Source organism: Ochotona princeps, chromosome 4, assembly GCF_030435755.1.
Source record: "Ochotona princeps isolate mOchPri1 chromosome 4, mOchPri1.hap1, whole genome shotgun sequence".
NCBI classification, from domain to species: domain Eukaryota; kingdom Metazoa; phylum Chordata; class Mammalia; order Lagomorpha; family Ochotonidae; genus Ochotona; species Ochotona princeps.
Genome location: NC_080835.1, coordinates 109,413,281 through 109,439,228, shown reverse-complemented (window position 1 = coordinate 109,439,228; position 25,948 = coordinate 109,413,281). Strand labels below are relative to the sequence as shown.

At 56.1% G+C, this 25,948-nt stretch overlaps 1 protein-coding gene across 1 annotated transcript in view; it reads left to right on the top strand.

The window, feature by feature from the left end:
* The window catches only part of ST14 (ST14 transmembrane serine protease matriptase), a 36,735-nt gene extending 19,637 nt beyond the window's left edge, over window positions 1–17,098 (top strand). Inside the window, exons 6-19 of the mRNA XM_004593278.2 lie at window positions 89–124; window positions 340–580; window positions 2,563–2,702; window positions 2,881–2,978; window positions 4,928–5,037; window positions 5,140–5,270; window positions 6,247–6,351; window positions 6,567–6,677; window positions 6,766–6,879; window positions 7,100–7,222; window positions 7,928–8,114; window positions 15,704–15,978; window positions 16,542–16,678; window positions 16,766–17,098. Coding sequence (XP_004593335.2) covers window positions 89–124; window positions 340–580; window positions 2,563–2,702; window positions 2,881–2,978; window positions 4,928–5,037; window positions 5,140–5,270; window positions 6,247–6,351; window positions 6,567–6,677; window positions 6,766–6,879; window positions 7,100–7,222; window positions 7,928–8,114; window positions 15,704–15,978; window positions 16,542–16,678; window positions 16,766–16,927 — 1,970 coding nt within the window. The 3' untranslated portion in view covers window positions 16,928–17,098. The remainder of the gene's footprint in view (window positions 1–88; window positions 125–339; window positions 581–2,562; window positions 2,703–2,880; window positions 2,979–4,927; window positions 5,038–5,139; window positions 5,271–6,246; window positions 6,352–6,566; window positions 6,678–6,765; window positions 6,880–7,099; window positions 7,223–7,927; window positions 8,115–15,703; window positions 15,979–16,541; window positions 16,679–16,765) is intronic.
* The last annotated feature ends 8,850 nt before the right edge of the window (window positions 17,099–25,948 follow it).

Genomic DNA, 25,948 nt, shown 5'->3' with positions numbered 1-25,948 from the left:
GCTGGGTGCCTGCCTTGGAATGCTAGGGAAGCAGGTGTTAAGGGCAGGAGGTCGTATCAGTCATGGTCTTTCTCTTGTCCTCCTTCAGCCACTGACCCCAGGACAGTGAAAGCCGCGCAGGACAGTAAGTGTCGTGCCCCCCGCCACCCTCTGTGCGGGAGAGGAGGGAAGAGCCTCCAGAGTGTCCTCCCCCTCTGGGAAGCCCTGTGGTGATCTCCCCCAGGTGTAGGCTATCCTGGGTGGGGGTGGGGGCACAGCCCCTTGGATCTCTGGGTTATTCACCCTGCTCCGCCCATCCCGCCCCCCATCCCCACGTCCTCCTTTCTGTCCCCTGCACAGATAGCTGCAGCTTTGCCTTGCATGCCCGCGGTGGGGAGCTGACACGCTTCACCACGCCTGGCTTCCCCAACAGCCCCTACCCGGCTCGCGCCCGCTGCCAGTGGACCCTGCGGGGTGACGCCGACCTGGTGCTCAGCCTCACCTTCCGCAGCTTTGACGTCGCATCCTGCGACGAACGTGGCAGCGACATGGTCATGGTGTATAACACGCTGAGCCCCATGGAGCCCCATGCCCTGGTGCGGTGAGTACCCCAGGGAGTGGATTCCTGTCATGGTTTGGCCACAGACCGGTGGCAGGCTGCCGGGCGAGGGGGCAGGGTGCTGCAGGCCTCAGCAGAGCTTTAGTGTAGCAAGGGGGCCGTGGGTTCTCGGGCTTGGCTGGGGTGAGGCAGGCTCACTGGCTTGGTATGAAAAGGCGGCATGAGCAGGGAGGGGGCGCTGGCTGTCCCTGCCTGGGCAAAGGCACAGCTGCCGCTGTAAAGCTGGCTTGATTATTAAACAGGTGTAACGAGGCCAACGGTTTGGGAGCTGACTGTCCTTGAAGAGTTGGTTCATGACTCACAGTTCTCTACAGAGGGAGGGCACGACATGGCATGCAGGTCCACACAGAGAGCCACCAGCACTGGTCAGTGGGCAGGAGTAGGGGAGAAGTAGGGGCAAGAGCTGTGCCGTGGCAGACCCTGGAAAGGCAAAGCCAGGCAGATGAATGGCTTGGGACTTGCCAGTTTGGGTGGCTTCAGTGGCCTCTGGATCACAGGAGCTGTCTGCCCCCTGATCTTGTGACATCAGGACAGGGGAGCTTGGGGGCTGTGTGGGCGGTCCTGAGAGGTGGTGGGCGTTTGGGCCCCTGGGCCAGTAGATTTACATTGAAAGCTGTCTTGCCTGTGACTCTCCCTGTCCCTGGGACTGAGGAAGCGCTGGAATTAGTGCAAGTGAAGTGGTGTGTGATTGATACACCAGCTGACCGGGTGGGAGGTGTGGGGGATGTCCCCAGATCAGAATGGAGATATTTGCTGAGTGGTAGTTGGGAACGGCTTCTCTGTGACGCAGTGGCTAGGTCCTATATTGACTGCCTACAGAAATGAGGTGGGCAGACAATTTGTGATTAATAATAGTCTAAAATTTGGGCCACAAGTAAGAGAGGGCCATCTGTTGCTGTAGCTTAGCAGCCATGGCTTAAGTCTAATCACCCTTTTCTATCTCTGATTAATTAATTGTTCAACAAAGAAATCCAGGAAAAAGTGATAATCAACAAACACAAGTTACTGGTCAACTTATTATATAGAAATAACCACTGTTAGATTCTGATATGTATTGTCCCCGTTTTTTTGGCTGTGTACATGTGCATGTGTAAGTAGATTTAGAAACAGGATTATACTGTATATACAGTTTTGTTACCTGCTTTTAAAAAAATATATTATGATGATGTGTCTAAATCAATGAGCGTGTATTTTTTTTCCTTAGATAGTGAGAGAATGAGAACTAGCTCCCCGTCCTCTGGTTTCCTCCCCAGATGCCTACAGAAGCCCGAGCTGGGCTGTGGTCAAAGTCGGGACCCTGTAAGCCCATTCAGACCTCCCACCTGGGTTGCAAGGACCCAGGAGGCTGCTCTGCCCGGGAGCCCGTTAGCAGAAAGCTGGGTTGGAAGTAGAGGAGCCACAAATCAAAGCTGGCACTCCATGATGCCATGTGGGCAGCTAAGTGGCAACTTCACTGCTGTGCCTAGTGCCTCTTTGTTTTTGGGCAGGATGAGAGAGGTTATGGAATGCTGGGCACTGGAGAGCTTGAGCTGGAATCCTGGCCCTGCCCCTTATTAACCAGGGGAGTGATGGGAAAGTCATGGAAACCCTCCGTGCCTTGCAGATAATTGTGTCTGCTTCAGAGTCCTGGAGCGTGTGAGCTGCTGGCTGGAAGCACTGTGCCCTGGCTCTTAGGAGATAGCTGTTACTGCTCCCACTTGTGTTGCTCTTCAGCGGCCTTGCGTGAGTCCTCTGCAGGCATGCAAGGTGTTGAAGGATTTGTCATTGGAGCACAGATTTATATCCCTGAATCTTACCACTTTGTATGTAGGGAAGGACTCCCCTGAGGGTCTCTTCCCACCTCACCGTTGTTCTTGTGTGGCAGGGTCCTGGGACAGAGAGGTCCTTGTGCCCACCTGCTCAGGGTGCTGTGTCATGTTGGGCTATGCCCATGTCCCTAACTCACCGTCCCTCTGCCCCCACAGGCTGTGTGGCACCTACCCTCCCTCCTACAACCTGACCTTCCTCTCCTCCCAGAACGTTCTGCTTGTCACGCTCATCACCAACACCGAACGGCGCCACCCCGGCTTTGAGGCTACCTTCTTCCAGCTGCCCAAGATGACCAGTAAGGAAGGGACAGGGCAGCTTGTGGGAGGGCAGGAGCAACAGGGCCTAACACTGAGCCCCTCTCAAGGCCATCTTCAGGATCTGTCGGCTTGCCCTCCTCCACTGAGCTCCTCCACCTGTCCACTTGGCTAAGCAAGCCCCTGATCCTCAACAGTTTCTTCTGCCTTTTCTTTCAGGCTGTGGGGGCTACTTACAGGGAGCAGAAGGGACATTCAGCAGCCCCTACTACCCGGGCCACTACCCACCCAACATGGATTGCACGTGGAACATCGAGGTAGGAGCCACAGGGAGTGTGTATGTTGGGGAAGAGGGTGGGGTGAGAGGTTGACACTCCAGCACCGCTGATGCGCAGCCTGGGAGATTAAGGCGCTGAAAGACTAAGGTCTACCCGTTGGACCGACAGTGGACCAGACTTAGCTCTGGCTCCTGGGTCAGTGATAGACCGAGCACCTTGTGGTTGCTAGCCTGCCCCGTCTGACTCTGCCTGCTCCCAGGCAGGGCGAGGAGGGCAGAGGTGTCTGCACATTAAAGTGTGGTTAGGGTGAAACCAGAGAATGTGATGCAGAGGGTACCACAGAGGGGCAGCATACAGCAGAGCTGTGCCTACTGCTGCCCCTCCCACCACCTAGACAGGCAGCTGTGGCTCTCCTCTTTCTCAGAAAACACCAGCAGAAAGTTCCAGCCTCCTGCAGGGATGCTTCCCTCTCCTGTGGGGCTTTGTTTTCTGCGGTTTCCTTTACCCAGGGCCCAGATGCTTGTATGGAAACATGAAGTGGAAAATTCTAGAAGTACACTGTTCACAAGTCTTACATGTAGTGCCTGTGCCCTCCTGGGATGTGCACTGTTCTTTCTTCTTCTTCTTTTTTTTTTTTTAAAGATTTATTCCATTTTTATTACAAAGTCAGATATACTGAGAGGAGAGACAGAGAGGAAGTGGAGCTGCCGGGATTAGAACCAGTGGCCATATGGGATCAAGGCGAGGACCTTAGCCACTAGGCCACACTGCCAAGCCCCCCGTCCTTTATTCTGACTGTCCACACCATCGGTGCTCCCAGGCCGTCATTCCCTCGCTTGGTATCTGGGTTGTCAGATCGACTGCTGCGGCATCACACTTGTCAGCGTACAGGCCATCTTACTTTGCTTGAACAGTGGCGCCAAAGCACAGGAATGGTGATGCTGGCAATGGGGTCAGCCAGCAAGAAGCCGTAAAGAGCTTCTGTGAAGTGAAAAGGCGTCATAAAGTTCTTGACATGAGGATTAAGGAAAGAGGCCATGTACTGAGGTGGTGCAGATTCATGGCAGGGGTGGGCAGCAACTCGCCTGCGGGCTTCTGAAGGCTCCCAGAGGATCATGGGTCTGGCCACGTTAAGGCAACTGCAGGCAGGACTCAAGCACATCTGTAGCAGACTCATGTTTAAGTTGCGAATTTTGTGCTGCCCATGAATGATGATACACATATCCTAGTGGCCCTTGGGAGAAAAAAAAAAGATCCTGACTAGCATTGTTAGAACAATTCTGACAGGCATGTATTTTGTAAAGATTTATTTATTTTTATTACAAAGTCAGATAAACAGAGAGGAGGAGAGACAGAGAGAAAGATCTGTCCGATGACTCACTCCCCAAGTGAGCGCGACGGCCGGTGCTGTGCCGATCCGGAGCCAGGAGCCAGGAACTTCCTCCACGTCTCCCACATGGGTGCAGTGTCCCAAGGCTTTGGGCCATCCTCAACTGCTTTCCCAGGCCACAAACAGGGAGCTGGATGGGAAGTGGAGCTGCCGGGATTAAAACCAGCACCCATATGGGATCTTAGCACGTTCAAGATGAGGACTTTAGCTGCTAGGCCATGCTGCCGGGCCCCTGACAGGCACATTTTTAAGAGGCAGTTTGCATATACAAACATATGCCTACGGTTTGTTTTCCCTTCCCAAATGCCTGCAAAAGCTGAACTGGGTCAGTCTGAAGTCGGGAGCGGGAACTCAGTCCACGCTAGCAGCTGGAGTGATAGGAGCTCAGTCACTTGGGCCATCGCTGCCTCCTCCCGGGGTCTGTTGCAGCAGGAAGCTGGGGTCATGAGACCCCGAAACTTCTCCCTGAGGAGAAGGGGCACTTATGCAGTGTCTTTCTCTCCTGGAGCCCTTGCCCTGACCTGCCGGGAGACAGCCTGGGGTTCAGGACAGAAGGAAAAAACCCACCAAGCCCTCTGCCTCCTCTCATCTCCACCAGGTGCCCAGCAACCGAAATGTGAAGGTGGTCTTCAAAGTCTTCCTCCTGCTGGAGTCCAACGTGCCACTGGGCGAATGCCCCAAGGACTACGTGGAGATCAATGGGGAGAAGTGAGTCCTTGGACACGTGGGATCCCTTGTTCCCCCACCCCCAGTTTCTTTGGCTCTGAGCTGTCTCCCCTCACCCATGCTTCCGCTGCCACCCTGGACCAGGTACTGTGGGGAGAGGGCCCAGTTTGTCGTTGCCGGCAATAGCAACAAGCTCACCGTCCACTTCCACTCGGATCAATCCTACACTGACGCGGGCTTCTTAGCTGAATATGTCTCCTACGACTCCCTTGACCGTGAGTGGATAATGGTGGGGGGCTGGGGAGAGTGTTTGCGGGCACCCAGCATCTGTTTTGCATCTTAAATGCGTGGTGCTGCGTGATCCTGAGAAGCCAGGGAATTTAAGATGCTTGTCATTCTTGTAGCTTTCTTGGCGAGGTCAGGGGAGTGTGGAAATGCTGTCTTAAATGCACTTGTTGTACAAGGCCAAGGGGCAGGTATTGAGCCTGGTAGTTGGCCTGCATCCCCATCAGAGTGCCTGGGGTCCATGTTCAGCTACTCCTGGGTCAGCTTCCTGCCAGTACAAACCCTGGCGGAAGGCTGTGGTGATGGAGTCCTGCCACTCATAGGGAGACCAGGAGCCGAGTTCCTGGCTCCAGCTTCCACCCTGGTCTGGCCCTGGGGCCTGCTGCAAGCATGCAGGGAGGGAGCCTGCAGCCGATGGAAGTTGTCTCTTAATTGTTTCTGTGTCTCTGAAATAAAGAAGTAAATCCATATCTATAAAATGTATAAGATAAGCATCAGCCTGCTATGGGCACCCTCTAGCCCAGAGCATGCCCCTCTGCTGGGATCCAATCCCAGATGGCAGGAGCTCGACCTTCAAAAACCTCCTGCCCCGAGTTCTACAGGCCACCTGTCCCCTTGGTTCTACATTCCAGTGACTTCTGTGATGTTGTAGCCTTTTAGTACCCTGGCTGTTAACAGTATCCCTTTGAGGCTTGTCAGAACATGGCTGGCTGTGTGTGAGCAACAGTTCAGCCAGAGATGCACTAATTTTTTATGTCAGCCCTGCATCATAGAACACCCCTACACTGGCTGCCGTGGCTATAGGACTTCCCTTGGCCACTGTTTCAGTGGGCGCCGCACCTGCTAGGCTCTACTGTGTGTGTGTGTGTGTTTGGGAGGGTCTTGGGGGGTAGAGCTGTGAAGTTGGTTCCCAGGGAGGCATGGGGGTGGGCGCTGTGCATTTCAGCCTTGCCCTGTGTCTTGCAGCCTGTCCTGGCAAGTTCATGTGCAAAACCGGGCGGTGCATCCAGAAAGAACTGCGCTGTGACGGCTGGGCTGACTGTGCTGACCACAGCGATGAGCTCAACTGCAGTGAGTTGGGAGGCTGGGGAGAGCCTGCTGCCCTCGCTGTGTCCCATAGCCCCTGCCCTATGCCGATCAGGCCGTTGGGGGTTTCAGATATGCTGAGGTTAGCTTGTGAAGCAGCCTCCTGCCACCCTCACTCTGTGATTGCCTGGACTTCCGTGGGGAAGCAGCGCGTGCTCATCTCGCACAGCTGATCCGTGCCCCTTGCCCTGCCCCTGCAGAATGCAACGCCACGCACCAGTTCACGTGCAAGAACTCGTTCTGCAAGCCCCGCTACTGGGTATGCGACACCGTGAATGACTGTGGGGACAACAGCGATGAGCTGCAGTGCAGTGAGTGCCCTGGGCAAGCTGGCATGTGGGTGGGCAGGCGGATTGCTGGGCCTCCCCCACGCATGGCTTAGTCCTTGTACTTTCCTAGGCTGCCCTGCTGAGACCTTCAAGTGCAACAATGGCAAGTGCCTCCCGCAGAAGCAGCAGTGTGACGGGAAGGACAACTGTGGGGATGGGTCCGATGAGGCCTCGTGCAACAGTGGTGAGGCCTGGTGCTGTGTGTTTTTTTGTGTTTGTGTGTGTGTGTGTGTGTGGAGGCAGGCAGTCTTGGGTGCACACCTGCAGAGGACCCAGGGCTCTCAACAGGCAGTAAGGCTGGTGCACAGGGGTGTGGGAGGGAAGGAGAGGCCTGGGTGAGGGCTGTGATGTTGTGAGGCATCCCCGCAGCTGACTGCCTCTCCCATGTCGCCCTCCTTCTGTAGTGAGTGTTGTCACGTGCACTGCGCACACCTACCGCTGCCAGAACGGGCTTTGCGTGAACAAGGGCAACCCCGAGTGTGACGGCCAGAATGACTGCAGCGACGGCTCAGATGAGGGGAACTGCGGTGAGCGGGGCGCCCCGAGTGAGAGTGCACTCCGAGGAAGGAAGCTATCCGGCACCTCCCGCACACGGCTCTGGGCGAGAGGTCGCTTCTGCCTGGCGCAGAGGGACTCTGCCAGTTGGCACAAAGGCACTGCCCATGGACTGGCTCTGGTCTTGCAGAATGGCCCAGGCAGCCTGCACAGGCGGCTTGGGCCCTGGCTCTGGGGGCCAGGATGGCCTCTGCTCTGTGGGCCCCGTGGCCTGGAGGAGAAAGGGCCCCCTGCTCTTGCCCTAGCCCGAGGTGGGGTTTTCCCCTCGCGGGCTGTGGCTCAGCCTGTGCAGTTGTTCTGCACCGCATGGCACCCACTGCCCCGTCCTTCTGGGAGCTGTGCCCTCGAGTGTTCAGCCAGGAATCTCGGCAAATGAAACCCACATCCAGCCTAGACCAGCAGGTGTCCAGAGGCCCTGTAGCCACAGCTGTGCATGGCAGGGGGAGGCACGCTGGGGGCAGCCTTGCATTTGGAGCAGGTTCGAGAGTCAGGGTTCCAGTGGAAGTTGGATGGGGGGATTCTATATAGCTCGATGACGCTTGTTGAGGGGGGTGGGGTGTTCCTCAGGCCACAGCTGTTCCAGTGCTGCTGTGTAGGTCACTGCCCCATGGGGGTGCCTCACCACACCTGATGTCCTTACTGGACTCACTGCTTTGGGTTCTCTGTTCCCTCTGCAGACTGTGGGCTGCGGTCATTCTCCAGACAGGCCCGGGTCGTGGGGGGCACGGATGCGGATGAAGGCGAGTGGCCCTGGCAGGTGAGCCTCCATGTCCTTGGCCAGGGTCACGTATGCGGAGCGTCCCTCATCTCTCCCAACTGGCTGGTCTCTGCTGCTCACTGCTATATCGACGACAAAGGATTCAAGTGAGTCGCTGGATGGGGGCTAGCAGGAGCCCCTCCTTGCAGACCCCCGTGTCTGGGAGTTATATGGGTGGGCAGCCTCCAGCCAGGGCAGTGGAGGTGTCACTGTGGGTCAGACATGCTCTGCCTCCTCAAAGCCTCCGACAAGCTTGGCAGGTCTGATGGTGTCTCCAGAGATGTGAAGACATTGGCTCGGGACAAAATGACTCATAAGTGGGGGGTCGGGGTCTGGGTATGCTGATGCTGGAAGCCATGCAGACTGTCTTTGTACTGCGCAACTCCATGGGTGCTTAAGGACATGCCTTGGATTCGTGGTCCAGCCCCAGCTTGCAGGTGACCTTGAGCAAGTCCCCTACACTTCCTGGGCCTTGGGCTCCTCGCTGATGCTGCTTGATGGTGTCAGGGTTCTTCAGTCTCAACACTGTGCCTGATGCACGGTAGGCACTCAAAGCCTCCGACACAGGCAGGTGCAAGGCCAGGAGCAAGGGTGTGGTGGCATCCCATGACCAGGGCTGTAGGGCCCCATGTCTGTGAAACCGAAGGAACTGGTGACACAGTGTGGGACTTATGGCTGAATGTGTCTTAGTTCATGACCACGGGCTGAGGAGAAAAATCCAGGTGACAGCTTGTTCTAAAGATTGGGTACTGTGGCGGGGGGTTGCTTTCCAGGAGGCACTTGCCCTTCTGCCAGCTGCCTGCTGGGCCAGTAGGGTTAGACCACCAAGGAGGGGGAGGCGGACGAGAGCCAGGGCCCCAGCAGAGAGGAGGCAAGACTACAGAGGCTGAGCCTGGCAGAGAGGTGCACTTGATGGGGTCAGTGTATGTGATGTGCCCATCACGGGCACAGCTGGGGGCAGTGGAGCGTGCCTGACCATCCCTGGTCTGACCTTGCACAGCTGGCTCCAGCTCTTCTCCCCATTCTCAATTTGATTGACTGAACTGAAGTGACCTATGATTTGCTTTCTCTTTGGAGTGATGGAAACTTACTTAAGCTTACCACAAACTGGCAACAGCCAGGAAAGGGCTGGGCTGGGCTGAAGCCAGGAGCTGAGAATACAATCCACGTCTCCGCGTGGCTAGTGGACACTCAAGCACTTGAGCCCTTGCTGCTGCCTTCCGGAGACTGCATTAGCCCGGAAGCCCGACTCGGCAGCCAGAGGGCTTATGGGCATTTTCACTAGCATTCTAACCACTAAGCCAAACGCCTGCCATTTAGGAATTTTTCAAGTTGATTTTTATTTTGTAGTGCAGACTTCCCATAAAGCCCCCACCCAGTGCGGCTCCTGCCAACACCTGTGTGTTTGTCGTTGCCAAGAGACCAACAGTGGCCGGCTAGTGCTCACTAAGCACCTGCAGCACTCCCTGGCCCTCCTTCCAGTGTCCTCTGATCTCTAGCACTTCCTCATTCTTTACCCTGATGGTCCTTTTATTTGAAAGGCTGAGTTATAGCGAGAAAGAGCTAAAGTTATTTTCCAGCCCTTGGTTCATTCTCCAGATGGCTGCAATAGCCAAGCCAGGAGCCTGAGACTCCATTTGGGTTTCCCAAGTGGGTGGCAGGGTCCAAGGGCTTGGGCCATCTCCTGCTGCTTTCCCAGGCACGTTAGCAGGCCTAATGTGCATTGGAAGTGGAACATCTGGGACTCAAATCAGTGCTCACAAGGGATACCAGCGATAATGTGCTGAGCCATATGCTGTGTGCTGTGGAATGTTCTCCGGTTGGGCAGGTTTGATGACTTCTTGTCCATTTACCCTGGGGTTGGGAGTGACCTCCTATCTGTAGGTCAGTTAGGAGAGCATGCTGACCACTGCTGACGGGGCTCTCTGTCCCTGAGTTAGCAGGCTGCTGCTGGCTTTCTACACTGTACACTTATCTCTGTGTGTGAGTAAATGCGGGATACTTCTACAGAGAACAGTTAGCCCTTCCCTCCCATTTACTCAGTTAAGTATCTGTTGGTAATGATGCATGCATTTATTTTATGTTTTGGGCTTTGATCCGGTGTCATACTGGGTACTTGTTGCTGAAATGGCCTAAGATGTCCCCCTCCTGTCATACTGGGTACTTGTTGCTGAAATGGCCCAAGATGCCCCCTCCTGTCATACTGGGTACTTGTTGCTGAAATGGCCTAAGATGCCCCCTCCTGTCATACTGGGTACTTGTTGCTGAAATGGCCCAAGACGTCCCCTCCTGTCATACTGGGTACTTGTTGCTGAAATGGCCCAAGACGCCCCCTCCTGTCATACTGGGTACTTGTTGCTGAAGTGGCCCAAGATGTCCCCTCCTGTCATACTGGGTACTTGTTGCTGAAGTGGCCCAAGATGCCCCCTCCTGTCATACTGGGTACTTGTTGCTGAAATGGCCCAAGATGCCCCCTCCTGTCATACTGGGTACTTGTTGCTGAAATGGCCCAAGATGTCCCCTCCTGTCATACTGGGTACTTGTTGCTGAAATGGCCCAAGATGCCCCCTCCTGTCATACTGGGTACTTGTTGCTGAAATGGCCCAAGATGCCCCCTCCTGTCATACTGGGTACTTGTTGCTGAAATGGCCTAAGATGTCCCCTCCTGTCATACTGGGTACTTGTTGCTGAAATGGCCCAAGATGCCCCCTCCTGTCATACTGGGTACTTGTTGCTGAAATGGCCTAAGATGCCCCCTCCTGTCATACTGGGTACTTGTTGCTGAAATGGCGTAAGATGCCCCCTCCTGTCATACTGGGTACTTGTTGCTGAAATGGCCCAAGACGTCCCCTCCTGTCATACTGGGTACTTGTTGCTGAAATGGCCCAAGATGCCCCCTCCTGTCATACTGGGTACTTGTTGCTGAAATGGCCCAAGATGCCCCCTCCTGTCATACTGGGTACTTGTTGCTGAAATGGCCCAAGATGTCCCCTCCTGTCATACTGGGTACTTGTTGCTGAAATGGCCCAAGATGCCCCCTCCTGTCATACTGGGTACTTGTTGCTGAAATGGCCCAAGATGCCCCCTCCTGTCATACTGGGTACTTGTTGCTGAAATGGCGTAAGATGCCCCCTCCTGTCATACTGGGTACTTGTTGCTGAAATGGCCCAAGATGCCCCCTCCTGTCATACTGGGTACTTGTTGCTGAAATGGCCTAAGACGTCCCCTCCTGTCATACTGGGTACTTGTTGCTGAAATGGCCCAAGATGTCCCCCTCCTGTCATACTGGGTACTTGTTGCTGAAATGGCCCAAGATGTCCCCCTCCTGTCATACTGGGTACTTGTTGCTGAAATGGTCTAAGATGTCCCCTCCTGTCATACTGGGTACTTGTTGCTGAAATGGCCTAAGATGCCCCCTCCTGTCATACTGGGTACTTGTTGCTGAAATGGCCCAAGACGTCCCCTCCTGTCATACTGGGTACTTGTTGCTGAAATGGCCCAAGATGCCCCCTCCTGTCATACTGGGTACTTGTTGCTGAAATGGCCCAAGATGCCCCCTCCTGTCATACTGGGTACTTGTTGCTGAAATGGCCCAAGATGCCCCCTCCTGTCATACTGGGTACTTGTTGCTGAAATGGCCCAAGATGCCCCCTCCTGTCATACTGGGTACTTGTTGCTGAAATGGCCCAAGATGTCCCCTCCTGCCATACTGGGTACTTGTTGCTGAAATGGCCCAAGACACCCCCCCCCGCCCAGGATTGTTTTTTTAAGACCCTTTTTCATATGCAGTTCATTGGGATCGGGGAATCACTTATAAAAATTTATTTATTTTTGTTGGAAAGGCAGATGTACAGAGAGGAGGAAAGACAGAGAGGAAGATCTTCCGTCCGATGATTCACTCCCCTAGTGGTTGCAATGGCTGGTGGTGTGCTGGTCTGAAGCCAGGAGTCAGGAGCCTCTTCTGGGTCTCCCACGTGGGTGCGGGATCCCAAGGCTTTGGGCCGTCCTCAACTGCTTTCCCAGGCCACAAGCAGGGAGCTGGATGGAAGTGGGGCTGCCGGGATTAGAACTGGAGCCTATATGGGATCCCGGCGCATTCAAGGTGAGGATTTTTGCCACTAGGCTACTGTGCCAGGCCCTGTCCAGGGTTCTATGAGGCTGGCTTCTTTCTGGGTGTCTTTCCTGAGCACTGTAACAGATGCTCGGGGCCTCGTTTGTGTAAGGCTGTGACCACAAGGGGCACTCCAGCACCCACGCTCCTGCCACAGCGTGAGACCGGCTCTGGACCACAGCTCTGAGCATGGATGACTCAGAAATGTGTTCTGCCCCTGCCTCCCCGGCCCTGGCATCGCCCAGGAGCCCTCCCCGGGGACAGTACTTGGGCAGGGTCCAGCTGCGAGTTTTCCCATTGTTACTGCAGTGTTGCTGTTTCAGGCCCCACGGCCGCCAGGACAGATGCCCACGTCCTTCTAGTGGCCATACTCACTGCTTCCTCTTAACTTCAGCAGTTCTCATGTCTTCCTGCTGGTTACCAGTCTGTTTTCTGCCAATCAACAGTGCAGTGAACATGTCTAATATCCACTGTTATTCTTAGGGATTTGGTCCCTGCACTCATGGACTTACCCGCATGGATGAGGAAGTCTTCAAAACCTTCAGGGAAAATGCCTATTGTGAAAAAGGGCTGCACAAGGGCTTTAAAAATTTTGCAACAAAATAAACTTGCCTTTTAAAAAACATTTTAAATTAGATTTTAATAGATTCAACTAGTTTGTAGATGCAGTTCTAAGAATATGATATTCCCTCCCTGCTCTGTTCTCCCTCTCCCCTCTCCTTTTTTTTAAAGGATTCACCTTTTAATTGCATTTTCCATAACAAATTTGAGGTTTTTAAAAATTGTATTTATTTTTGCATTTGTTTATTTGAGAAGCAAAGAAAGAGACCGAGAGCTCCCATCTGTTGGTTGACAGCCCTGTACCTGAATTGGCCATGGCCTGAGGGCCACAAACTCAATCCAGGTCTCCCTTGTGGGGTGCAGGAACCCCGCCACCCCAGCTGTCACCTGCTGGGTCTTCACTGGTAGGAAGCTAGAGTCATTGACAGGAGGTGGAGAGTCCCAGCACGGGTGCAGGTGTCTTTTCAACTGGTGTCCCAGCTGCCAGGCCACATGTCCACCCCACAATGTGCTGCCTATGTGACACATGCTTGGCACACAGGCACAGGAAGTGCTAGCCAGAACTGCGCCAAGGCCAGTGTGCAGGGCTTAAGATTGTGCCCGAGGGGCCAAGAGGGGTGAGCAGGGATGTGAAAACTGTGTGGAAAGGAGAGAGTGTCTCTGCCAGGCCATGTGGCTCAGACTTGGCAGTTGAAGGGATTGTTGTGCACGCAGAGAGTAACCTGGAGTCAGGTGCTTTGGAATACATTTTGGAGTCTTCTGTGCTCAGAGCTGTGGCCCAGAGCTGCTCTAATGCTGTGCCAGGAGTGTGAGTGCTGCGGTGCCCCTGTGGCCACGGCCCTGTTAGATCTGCGGCTTTGGTGAAGGGCAGTTCTCTGCCTGTGACCTGCTCTCAAAGTGGGCAGCCCTCCCTGGCAGGGCTGCTTAGGGGATAAAATGACTCCATGAGTCAGCCCAGGGGAGACACTCCATGTGTCTCTTCAACTCTCCGAGTGTTGGCATGGGTGGCCATGATTATGTGTTTCCTGTGTGTCTCACAGTGGTGGCAGATGGGTGAGGCTGGTGCACCTGGGGGCTGAGGCCATGACAATCTCACAGTGTTCTCGCTGAGTCTTGGCGGTGTTAGGGAAGGGACTCCCCCTGCCGGCAGGAGGATACAGGGAATGCCACTGGCGAGGTCTAGGGTGACAGTCCCGCTGCCATGCCACGTCCTCTGATCACCCTGTCCCCGAGCCTCCCAGAAGCATCCATGGCCTGCTCTGGCCTGGTCAGCTGAACCACCAGCTACCAGTCTCTGTCCTTCTCAGCACCGTGGCCTTCCATAAGTCTGGTCATGGCGGCCTCCTGCTCACACAGCAGCTCCGTCATAGGCCCAGTATGGCCGTGTCCCCTGGGCCCATCTGGTCATCCTCCCTGTCTTCTCTCCCATTCTCCCTCTTCTCCCCGATCAGCGGTGGAGGCTGCCGGGACTTACTGCCTTCTCAGCCACCTGCAGGATCGGCTCTCCAGGCCCCATTTGGTTTCAAGTCCTGGTTTCTGATGCTTTGCTTCCCACCGCCTCTCCCCTCCTCCCCTCCTGCACTCTGCATTCTCCTGGTTGGCTGGACCATATTGGTACCCAGTAGTCACCGAGTAAGTAAGTTTCTGGGCTGTTGAGGACATGCTTGAGAGGAAGATGCGAGATGGAAGGCTCTCTCATGGCAGGTGGGGTTGTCTGGCCAGGGTAGTAAGGCTTGCTCAGGCGTGGGAATGGTTCGGGACCACAGAGTCAAGCAAAAAGGGACCTGAAGCTTTTAGGACACAATTTTTCTTTCCTTTAAAAAAAATTTGAAAGAGTTACAGAGAGAGAGGGGTAGAGAACAAGAGAGATCTTCCATCTGCTGGTTCACTTCCCAGGTGGTTGCTATGACCAAGCCAAAGTCAGGAGCCAGGAAATTCACTGGAGTGTCTCACGTGGGTGCAGGGGCCCAAGCACTTGGGCCGTGCTCCGCTGCTCTCCCAGGCACATCAGCAGGGAACTGGGTTGGCAGTGGAGCAGCCAGGACTTGAACTGGTGCCCGATGGGATGTTGGTGTCATAGGTGTCAGCTTTACCTGCTTCACCACAGCACTGTCCTGGGTGTAATGTTCTGACAGTGACGGAGCTGAGTCGGTGGCGGAGTGAGCAGGTGCTGGACACAGACAGTCCAGCGGCTTCCTGAGCTCCCGGAGAGGTCAGAGGAAATGCTCACCATGCTTTGGTCTGCCGCGTGCATTTTCTGCAATTAGAAAAAAATTTTCCAGCCTACAAAAAGGTTGCAAGTGCAACAAAAGAGATTGGTAGGGTGAACAGCTCATGCCAAACCTTTGCCTCTGCTCCACAATTACACGGGACCGCCCTGGCCTTGTATTGGAGCCATTCATGAGTTGGCTGTGGCCAGCGTGACGCTGCTCCCCTACACACAGCCGCCTGCAGCTTCTTGTGGTCCTCGCTCCAGGCCTGAAATGAGCCATTTCTTCCCGGAGACTTGGCTGCTTTCCATGCAGATGACTCATTGGGAACCAAGTCCTGAATGCTCCTGGAGGTGGCATTGCTCTGGGGCTGACTTGTAAGACTCCTCCGATCCCACTCCATAGCTCCCAGCCACGGGGTGTTGGGGGCTGTTCTATGTTCTGTCCTTCAGTAACAGGACACCATTTCAGAGTGGCTCCAGCTAGTCCATGCCTAACAACAACAAACACACTTAGTGGAGGAAGCTCATTGCCCCTTTGGGCTGCCAGCAGATGCTTCTGTGATAGCTCAGACTCCTACCCTGCGTACTTTTTGGTAATTAGGTAAAGATGTATTAGTGAAAGGGGAGGGGTCTGTCTGTAGCTCAGGGTCAGGTCCATGTGAGAGCCATTGTCCCTTGGGTCAGCAGCTGCTGGTGGCATGCCCTGTGGTGGGCTCCGTGGACACTCCATGCGGGACTGTGTGTGCTGTCCCGTGTCCACTGGTGTCCTTGCACGGGCTCACAGTGGCGCTCCCCACTCTGGCCCCTCCCAGGTACTCAGACCCGGCCCAGTGGATAGCCTTCCTGGGCCTGCACGACCAGAGCAAGCGGAGCGCCGCTGGGGTGCAGGAGCACCGGCTCAGACGCATCATTGTCCACCCGTCCTTCAATGACTTCACCTTCGACTATGACCTCGCGCTGCTGGAGCTGGAGAAGCCAGCCGAGTACAGCACCACGGTGCGGCCCATCTGTCTGCCTGACACGTCGCACGTCTTCCCTGCTGGCAAGGCCATTTGGGTCACAGGCTGGGGGCACACGGAGGAAGGGGGTGAGTTTCAGCCTCGGTCCCAGTGTCTTGCTCTCAACCTGCACGCAGAACCGCCGTGCATACACCCTCTGGCGGGCCCAGCCTCACCTGCACAGAGCTGGTGCTGACTTGATGGGGATATGCCACCCAGGGTGGAGTCAGAGGAGTGTGGCCTCTGTGATGAGGCCTGGCCCTCTGCTTTCCTTCCCAAGTGATTGTGGGCTAAAGGCTTAAGCCTTCCCACACTGCTGCACCTGTAAGAAAAGATACAAACATCTGGCCAAGGTGGTGTGCACACACCTTGTGGGCTTGGAAACGCCCAGGTTTCCACCCAATGCCAACCGAGTCACAGTGCACCTGCTGGCCCTTGAGACCCCCTGGTGCGTTTCCCAGTCCGGCTCCTGTGGGCCTTTGTGCCATATCTGGCCCCACAGGTTGCCAGTCTGGCTGCATCAGATCCCGCCCAGCAGGCCTACTACAGCCACTTGCCACGGGTCTGGGTGGTTTCCAGCGTTTTCTGCTTAGTGAAGTGTCTTCAGGGAGTTGCCTGACCCTGGTCACAGCTGACTTCTTCCCCACCCCAGGCAGCGGCGCTCTGATCCTGCAGAAGGGAGAGATCCGCATTATCAACCAGACCACCTGCGAGGACCTCATGCCGCAGCAGATCACGCCGCGCATGATGTGTGTGGGCTTCCTCAGTGGGGGCGTGGACGCCTGCCAGGTGTGTGCGGGTGTGTGCGGGAGGGCTGGAGCGGGGCTGGAGCGGGGCTGGAGCGGGGCTGTGGCTCACGCCCACCTGTCTGTCCAGGGCGACTCCGGCGGCCCCCTGTCCAGCGTGGAGGCGGATGGGCGGATTTTCCAGGCCGGCGTGGTGAGCTGGGGAGAAGGCTGCGCTCAGCGGAACAAGCCCGGCGTGTACACGAGGCTCTCTCTATTTCGGGACTGGATCAAAGAGCAGACTGGGGTGTAAGGTCAGGAGCCATCTACCAGCCATGAGAACACGCCCAGCGACGGCTGCGGCCAAGGGTGCCCACTGCCTCCCCAGGGCCTCCCGAACCCAGGATTCCACCGGCACCCGGAGCCTCTCTGCTCCCTCGGCTCCGGAGTGGGGCTGGGACACGCAGGCAGTGCTCGCGGCTGGCGGGGACAAGGGCTGGAGGGTCCCGTGGCGCACACAGGCTTCCTGCGTCCCTGAGGAGCAGGCGGCGTCAGCGCAGCAGTGGCGGCTGCAGGACAAGCAGGCCCGGAGGGCCCAGGACCACACCACAGCTGGGTCCGAGGTTGGAATTGCCCGGCCAGCTCCCAGGGTCGCTTCAGTGTGTATATTTGTGTGTGTGAGTAAAGCGTTTTATTTCTTTTTAGTGTTCTCGGTCGCTGTTTTTTTTTTACTGGGGTTGAGGGGCTCTGCTTCTTCCCAGTTTCACTGCAGAAACAAACAGCCAGATGACCTCCCCCCAGCATTAGTCTCTGAGTAGGGCTGAGTGGGCCAAGGTGCCCCGTGTTGTCTGCAGGCAAGCACGGGGCTGTGTTTAGCTGCTCTCATCCGCAGTTGGGGAGCCCAGGGGCCAGGCGCACTGGTGAGCAGGCGCACAGGCAGCTGCCCAGGCCTGGGTCCCACCCAGGAGGAGGAGGGGCCTTGTCAGAGGAGGCTGTAGGGAGCCGGCTTGGCCTTGGGTGAAACCGTAGCGCATATGTGTGCGTTTATGCATGTGTAAGCTCACACTTGCCCATGCAGGCACAGGATGGGCTGTTAAAATGCCCGTCTGCCCGGCGTGCACTGAGTAGCTGTGTCCTGAGGCCCTGGAGGAATGATCTTGCCTCCCACTCCTGCTCACCCATGCTTGGTCACCCACACCTTCCCGCCTGGGTCACCCACACCTGGGTCACCCACACCTCCCGCCTCTGGTCACCCACACCTTCCCGCCTGGGTCACCCACACCTGGGTCACCCACACCTCCCGCCTCTGGTCACCCACACCTTCCCGCCTGGGTCACCCACACCTGGGTCACCCACACCTCCCGCCTCTGGTCACCCACACCTCCCAAGCCATGCCCCCTCCCTTGATTTTTACTTTCCGATTTAAGATACAACAGTGCTGCCAAAGTCTGATAGGAAATGGGATGAAAAGGTGCATGTATTTGGGTGTAAACTTTTTTTTTTTTAAATTCACCCATCTGTGTCTTCTGGAAGTTGACAGAAGTTCATATTATTAAACAGTTGTAGAACCAGCTTTTGGGATCACCCTTATATTTGGTGTCTCTTGGTCAGAGGGACAGCGTACAGGAGCTGCTGTGGGCCGAGGGCTTTGGAGGGCTGACTGTAGGTGGAGGGGTCTATGAGCTGGGCTTGGGGAAAGGGAGTAACCTGGGGAGCAGAAACCCGGTCCCCAAGCCCAGCTTGGCGCACAGGACGTGCTGGCGTTCCATTGAGCGGGAGAAGGAAGTTATGCCTGGCTGGAGCCTCCCACCAGCGTGGGGCAGGCGGTTGGTCTGTCTGGGATGAAGGCGGTGCCTGGAGACGCCTGCGTAGGCCGATCCACGTTGTAAAGGTTCCTGCTCTCCCAGGAGATGTCTCTCCCTGCTGCCCAGGGGACAGAAATGCCCCCATGCAGACGCTGGCATGCGGCTTGCCTCCACAGGGACTTAGCGAGGCTCCTGGGTGCTCAGCTGCCTCAGTGGGCGCCACCCTGCCCTTCAGCCATGGGTGTGGCTGCTAGCACAATGCGATTCCTGGGCCAGATGCACCAGAGGGCACTTGGAAGACCACAGTGTGTCCTGGTCACTAACTGTCCCATGCTTCCCATCTCTAGGCGATTGGTGTGGGGGAGGTGAGGGGGTTAAATGCCCTGCACAGGGACCCTGGTGGGAGGGCTGCGGCAGGGCTGTCCCAGTGTGGTCCCCACGCAGGGGCAGCCTGGCCCCCGGCAAGTTCTGACGCTTCACCCAGACTTCCGGGATTCCACTCTGTGTCCCCCAGTGCATGCCCAGGTCTGGGTCACACTGCCCCACTAAGCATGACTGTCCTGTGGGAAGGGGAATTGGGCGAGGGAGGCTGCCCGTCCTGTGCGGTCCTGGCAGTGAGCTGGCAGCCTGCTGGCCTGTAGAGACATGTTTGATGCTGCAAGATGGATGAAGTGGTACTGCCTCAGAATCGGCCTCACCTGAGGGGAGGGCTGGTGCACAGCTCTGAGGTTCCTAGCTAATAGCTCTAATGAAGACAGGTCACCTGGACAGAATCGGAACTGACAGTAGACCTGTCAATTCAGACTGCCTTGCAGGTGCGTGGGGACCACATCAGTGGGCACGAAGGGGATCTTTGCCCAGAGGCCTGGGTGCACCTGCTGCTGACCCTGACTCATGGCCAAAGCTCATACGCACAGCTCTACATTTTTCTTTTCTTTTTTTTTTTTAAAAGATTTATTCATTTTATTACAGCCAGATATACAGAGAGGAGGAGAGACAGAGAGGAAGATCTTCCATCCGATGATTCACTCCCCAAGTGAGCTGCAACGGGCCGGTGCACGCCGATCCGAAGCCGGGAACCTGGAACCTCTTCCGGGTCTCCCACGCAGGTGCAGGGTCCCAATACATTGGGCCGTCCTCAACTGCTTTCCTAGGCCACAGGCAGGGAGCTGGATGGGAAGTGGAGCTGCCGGGATTAGAACCGGCGCCCATATGGGATCCCGGGGCTTTCAAGGCGAGGACTTTAGCAGCTAGGCCACGCCGCCGGGCCCACAGCTCTACATTTTTCAATTCAAGAGGTCCAACTGTAAGTGCATGACAGAAAATGCAACGTAGTTAGTGGTTGTAGCTGAGTGCGCCTTGCAGGGAACAATATGAATGGTATGTTTTAGGCCCACGTAGCATCATCCCACCCTGAAGTAAAGGTATGGAGTTTGAGAGCATGCCTCCTGCTCGCTCAAGTGGCCAGGCAGGGCTTCAGTCCCTCTGGTTGGGCAGCACAGGATTTCATGCCTGTTAGAGCTCTCCGCCTTAGGCACCTGCTGTTGCTGAATGGGACCTGGGGTGGGGGTGGGGAAGACCTGGAAAGAGACATCCTGGCTGCCGCCCCGCCCCGCTGTGGGGATGAGACTTCAGCTCTTCTAGTCCATCCCAGCGCTGGGGGAGCTGGCAGCGTGTGGCTGGCCCCCGCCAGCTCTTCGCCCCCCCCCCACACTTGCTCTTTTGCCTGTTAAAACCTTGACCCTTCCGACTGTGTTGTTCCTCAGTTGTTTAAACCACTCATCAAAACCATATAGTTTCTTCAATATTTGGACCAGGGTCCTGAGTGTTGCCGCCACAGAGGACAGACCCACGCCTTGATCCCACAGAAACTATCACGAAATTTGAATTAGTGTTTTTATTTAGAAACAACAAAACAGGCTACAGATCCTGGATCCTCCGGGAAGGACCCAGAGGAGCGGGCGGCTGCTGTTCAGGCTTGCAGCCACGCGATGGCGGTGTTGCACCGCTTCCCGGGAGAGGGCGGCGGGAGCACCTGTTCTCACAGTCTCTCTGAGGGGCTGGGAAGTGTTTGCTGCTTTCCCGGCACCCCTGGACATCTGGTGCCAGTCTCAGGAGGCTTACGCGTGAAGCTTTTCTTAATCACACTTTTAGCCCTGTCAGTGCCCCTCTTTCCCCCATTGCTTCCATAATTGGGACCTAGTGGCTTCAGACAAGGGATTCCAGAGGGTGACACATTGCTTGACAGTCTCAAAAGATGGCTTTAGAGGTTGAAAGGGCCATGTGGGGCTGGCATGTTGGCTCTACTTGCTAATCCTCCTACAAGCACTACCATCCCCTATGAGCACCGGTTTGTATCCCAGCTGCTCCATTTCCCATCCAGTCCCCTGCTTCTGGCCTGGGAAAGCAGTAGAGAATGGCCCAAAGTCTTGGAACACTGCACTCACATAGGAGATCTGGAGGAAGCTTCTAGCTCCTGGCTTTGGATCAGGTCAGCTCTGGCAGTAGTAGCCATTTAGGGAGTGAATTAGCTCAGCTCTGGCTGTTAAGTCCATTCGGGGAGTTAACCATTGGATGGAAGGTCTTTGTCTCAAATGTGCCTCTCCAGTAAAACTTAATGATTCTTTTTCTTTCAGAAAGAGCCCTGTGACTGCAGTGGTGTTATTTCTGTAAGTGGCAAATGTGAACTGGTGCCCACAGACGCCCATGGCCCTCAGACCCGAAGGCTGGCACTTTGGGGGCTGGAACAGGTCTGCAGGCACCCATGCATGGGTGCTGGGATGGAGGGGATGTCCTAGATGTGGCAGCGACTCCCTCTCCTTCCCAGGGGGGAACCCATGGAGCCCGCAGACTAACAGAATGAGGCTTTTCACTGACCTGGGCACACATGTCTGTGTGTATATGTGCGTGTAGGTTTTGCCCACTTGCAATCCAACTTGTATGGGAAATTGTGCCGTTGAGCCGGTTATTATCAGACATTTGAACGCAAAATGTGGGAGAGTCCAAGATTTCAAGAAGAAAAACTCCCTCCTTAGTGTTCAAAATGCTTTATGCATTGGAAGAATGATGTATTTATTCACTTGAGAAAGTTACAAGGTGGGGGAGAATCTTCCATCCAGTGGTTCACTCCCTCAGATGGTGGCAGCAGCGAGGGCTAGCCAAAGCCAGGAGCCAGGATTTGGCAGCTTTTCCCAGGTCTTCCACAAAGGCGCAGGGACTGGCATTTGGGCCACCCTTGGCTTTTTCCCAGACACATTAGCAGGGAGCTCGACTGAAAGTGGAGCAGCCGAGACCTCAACTGGCATCCCTACATGGGGATGCTGGCGCCGCAGGTCACAGCTTTTACCTGCCGTCATTCCTAGCTTTATGCATCTTGTTTCATTTAAACCTTGCAACAAGGACAGGTGCAATGGCTCAATTGATCACCCCCTGCGAGTGCCAGGCTCCCATATGGGCACCGGTTTGTATTCTGACTGCTGTACTTCCCATCCAGCTCCCTGTGTGTGGCTGGGAAATCAGTCAAAGAGGGGCCCAAAGCCTTGGGACCCTGCACCCACATGTGCCCAAGATTGCACATTCGCGAATTATTAGAGTTAGGATGATCCTACACAGATTGAAGTCCATGTGCCCACGAGCTCCTGTCAGCAGGTCCCAGTGCAGGGACAGGCCTGACTGCTCTGCAGGGAGGAGATGGAGGCCTGAGCAGCTGCGGGGAGTAGGCCCAGGCCATTGGGCGGCGTCTTGAGGGGGTCCTGGCCACAGTCACGTCGTGTCTGTCATAGTAACTGCTCCTGTGGTCTGGCACGGGTGCAGGGGGTACCTGGATTTTGCTATTGTGCGCCTCTCCTGTTCTGTGTACTCCCTCTTCCCACCACCCTGTGCCTGCAGCTGGGAACCTCAGACTCACCCCATCCTCCCCCGGCACCTCCCAGCCCCTCCTGCAGAGCCTGCCCGTGGTTGTTCCGGGCGTGAGTGGAGCCAGATCCATTGTCTGCTTGTTCCGTTGTCTCAGAACCTTCCACCAGGAGGGAAGCGCGTGTGTGTATTTTCCTGGGCTGTGAACTTGACTTTCCCTTCCCTCCACACCCTGCACCTTGGAGGTTATCACTGTTTCCCCTGCCATCGCCCAGCCAGGCCTTTCTGGGTCTCCAGATGGTCCTGCCTAGCGTGGGAGGGGAATTCCCCCTGGTGTGTTTGCACAGAGCTTTGGGAACATGCTGAGTTGTGCGAGGGGGGGAGCAGAGCTTGGGGCCCACCAGGGGAGGAGGAGGAAGGTCTCTCAGAGGGTAGCTCCCAACATGCGGAGGGTCTCTGACACATCGGGCACTCACCATCTATTAAAACAATAGTTAATTGAGAGGTAGACACACAGTGTGCCCCCTGAACTGCTGGCCCACTCCTGAAATGTCAACAACAGTTGGGAGTGTGGCAGGAGGACTCCAGAGCTGGGAACACCATCTGGGTCTCCCCCGACACTACAGGGGGTGGGGACTCAACTGCTTAAGCCTGGATGGCTGCCTTCCAGGGTCTGCACCTGCAGGAAGGTGGACCCCTGGGCCACAGCTGGGAACTGAATTCAGGCACTGGGGGATGGGGTGGTATCTTAACTGCCAGACCCACACCTGTGCCCCAAGGTCACAATCTAATACCTTCCACACACTTGAACAGGATGGGAGTGGCATAGGCACATACTAGGGACAAATGAGAATGCTGTGTTTGAAACGTGGGGCTCTGCTGCACAAGATGAGCAGTGACAGCATTACCCCCTTGGAGACCCTGGGAGAGCACACTCCCCGCCCCTGGAGGGGGAGCGCCCAGTCCTTGGCAGCTTTCTAAGGGCTTTCTGGGGCCCCTTGGCTGGCTTGGTGGAATGTGGGCGACTCCTGGGACATCCTCTTAGCCCAACTCCATGGTTGGACAGGCTTTCAGATCCAAGGTCAGGCAGGCCAACCCCTGAGCCCCGGATTTGCATGGCTCCTAGCAGGGACTTGTTCAGTGGGCCCGCGGGGACCCTTGTTCTGCCTCCCCTCTTGCTGGGCAAAAGCCCCTGTGCTCCTGCTCTCCTTATTCCATGTCTCCGGGTGCGGGGCAGGAGGCCCTAGGCAACCAGGCCCTGGCTTTTGGAGGGAGCCAGGCTCACTCCACCTGCCAGTGTCGTCAGCTAATGAACTCCCTGGCTGCAGCCCGCGCCATGGCCGAGAGGGGGCGGCATCTCAGGGCTTCCTGGCCTCCATCTACCCTCACCTCCCTCGGCCTGGCCTGGAGCGCCCTGCGGCCGGACAGCTTTGTTTCCCGGTTCCCTAAGCGGACGCACACAGGTTGAATTGGGTCACCGTGCACTTCATCGTGGGCGGTTGTGGGCTGCGTGGGGTGCCTGGTCATGCTGGGGATCAGTCAGGGGCAGGGCAGCATGGGGCGCCCACGCCCCGCGTTGCAGGGAGGCCCGCGCGGGGAAGGCCTCTCCGGGAGGCTCGGGTCCGCACCCTGCACCCCTGCACCCGCTTGGGTCCTGGCGAGGATGCGTTTGACAGCACTGGGAAGGAGGCTTTCCAGCGGCCCTCACCGCTCGCCTCGACGGGTGGACACTCCGCAGGCGATGGCGCTGGGGTTGCGGGGAGCCGGCCACGCTCTGTGGGCCCCGCAGGCAGGCCCCGGGCCCTGGGCGCTCGCTTGGCTCGCAGCGCACCTTGGCATGGGCTTGGACTTCCTTCAGCGGCTGCATCTGGAAGCTTTCACCGCCCTCACACGCTGCTCTCCAAGGTTAACTCACGTTAACCCCTTCAGCCCGGACTTTGGACATCTCCGGAAGCCAGGGACTGAAGTCCGCCATATACATAATATTAACCACTACTGTGGACCCATTCCCAACAGCTTTATAAACTTTTTAAAATTTGAGAGGCAGAGACACAGAGCTGGTTCACTTCCAGCAGCCACAGGGACTAGGGTTGGGCTGAGGGTGAAGCCAGGAGTCAGTATCCTCTCTCCCCGCCCACCCCGGGTGACAGGAACCCGCGCCCCTGAGCTGTCGCTGCTCTTTCCCAGGGCCAGGAGCCAGGAGCTGGACCTGGGAATCGAACCCAGGCACTCTGACGTGGTCGTCTGAACTGCTACACCAAGTGTGGTTAGATTTCCAACATCTTTTTTTTTTTTTTTTAAGGCCTTTTTGATTTTAATTTGAAAGGTAGAACTACAGAGAAAAGCAGAGAGCGAACTTTCATCCACTGGTTCACTCCTCAAATGGTCATAACAGCCAGGGATCGGGCCTGTCTGAAAGTGGGATCCAGGAGCATCCTCGGGGTCTCCCTTGTGGGTGCAGGGCCCATGGACTTGACCTGTTCTCTGCTGCTTTCCCAGGTCGTTAGCAGGGAACTGGATTGGAAGTGGAGCAGCTGGGACCAGAGCTGGTATGAAGCAGGCAGAGGATTAGCCTGAAACACCACCACGCCAGCTTTAACATTTACTTTTTGAAAGCTTTGTTTGAATAGCCAGTACTCTTGCTTCTGCTGGTTCACTCCCCAGATGGCCACAACAGCCAGGGCTGGGCCAGGTTAAAACCAGGAGCCTGGGTCTCCCGGGGTGGGGAGGATCAGGGGACCTGCTGCTTTCCCAGGCCATAAGCAGGGACCTGAATTGGAAGTGGAGCACCTGGGATTCAAACTGGGGCCCATATGCTATACTACAGACAGGGGCTTAGCCTGTTATGCCATTGCCCCAGCCACTGTCTTTTTTTTTTTTTTTAATTCATCTATAGGCTACTGATTGCTTATAGGATTCCAGGCACTGAATGTGCAGCCTCAGAGGACGCCATGTGGTGAGTGTCCTGCTACCTGGTCTCTCACTGGCGGGAAGGAATGTCCCTACAGGGAGCACAGCAGGGTGCAGACTCTCTGCCCCCTCTGAGTGTTCCACAAAGACCGATGCCACCTCTGCCCGCATTCCTGTCGCGCTACCTCACAACCAGCCTGACTCTGCCTTCATTTCGCCAGTCACAGCATCCTCCCGGTCATCGGGGGCCCTCTACTTTGTATGCTGGTTATTTGCCTCTTGTAGCCACCGCTGCCTCTTGGTGGACGGGTTCGAGAGGTGGCCTCTTGGGAGGCCACGTGGGAGAGGCAGGGTTGGAAGGCCTAGGCCCCAAGCTGGGGTACCAAGGGCTGTGTTGTTGCAGGTCACTGGGTGTTTCCTCTGCTTGCCTTCTACCCCACCCTTCCCCCACACTTTCCATGGGAGGACTGGGAAATCCACTGGCACGCAGAGGAGTTGGGCTACATCAGTGGCTGTGTGGGAGGCTAAGGTGGAGACACAGTCTGGATCACGGAAAACCCTTCCACATCTGATGCCGAAGGCAGAGGCAAGTGAGGCACTCAGGTGCGTGGCTCCAGAATGGTGTTCTGGGAGGCGCAGTGGGGCGCACACCCATTTCAGCCAAGGTGCAAGGGCGTTTGGCCCCATGGGCTTCAGGAGAAGAGGCCCAGGGTCTTACAGTCCCGTAGTGCCCTGGGCTGGGAGTGGGCACTCAGGAGGGCTGG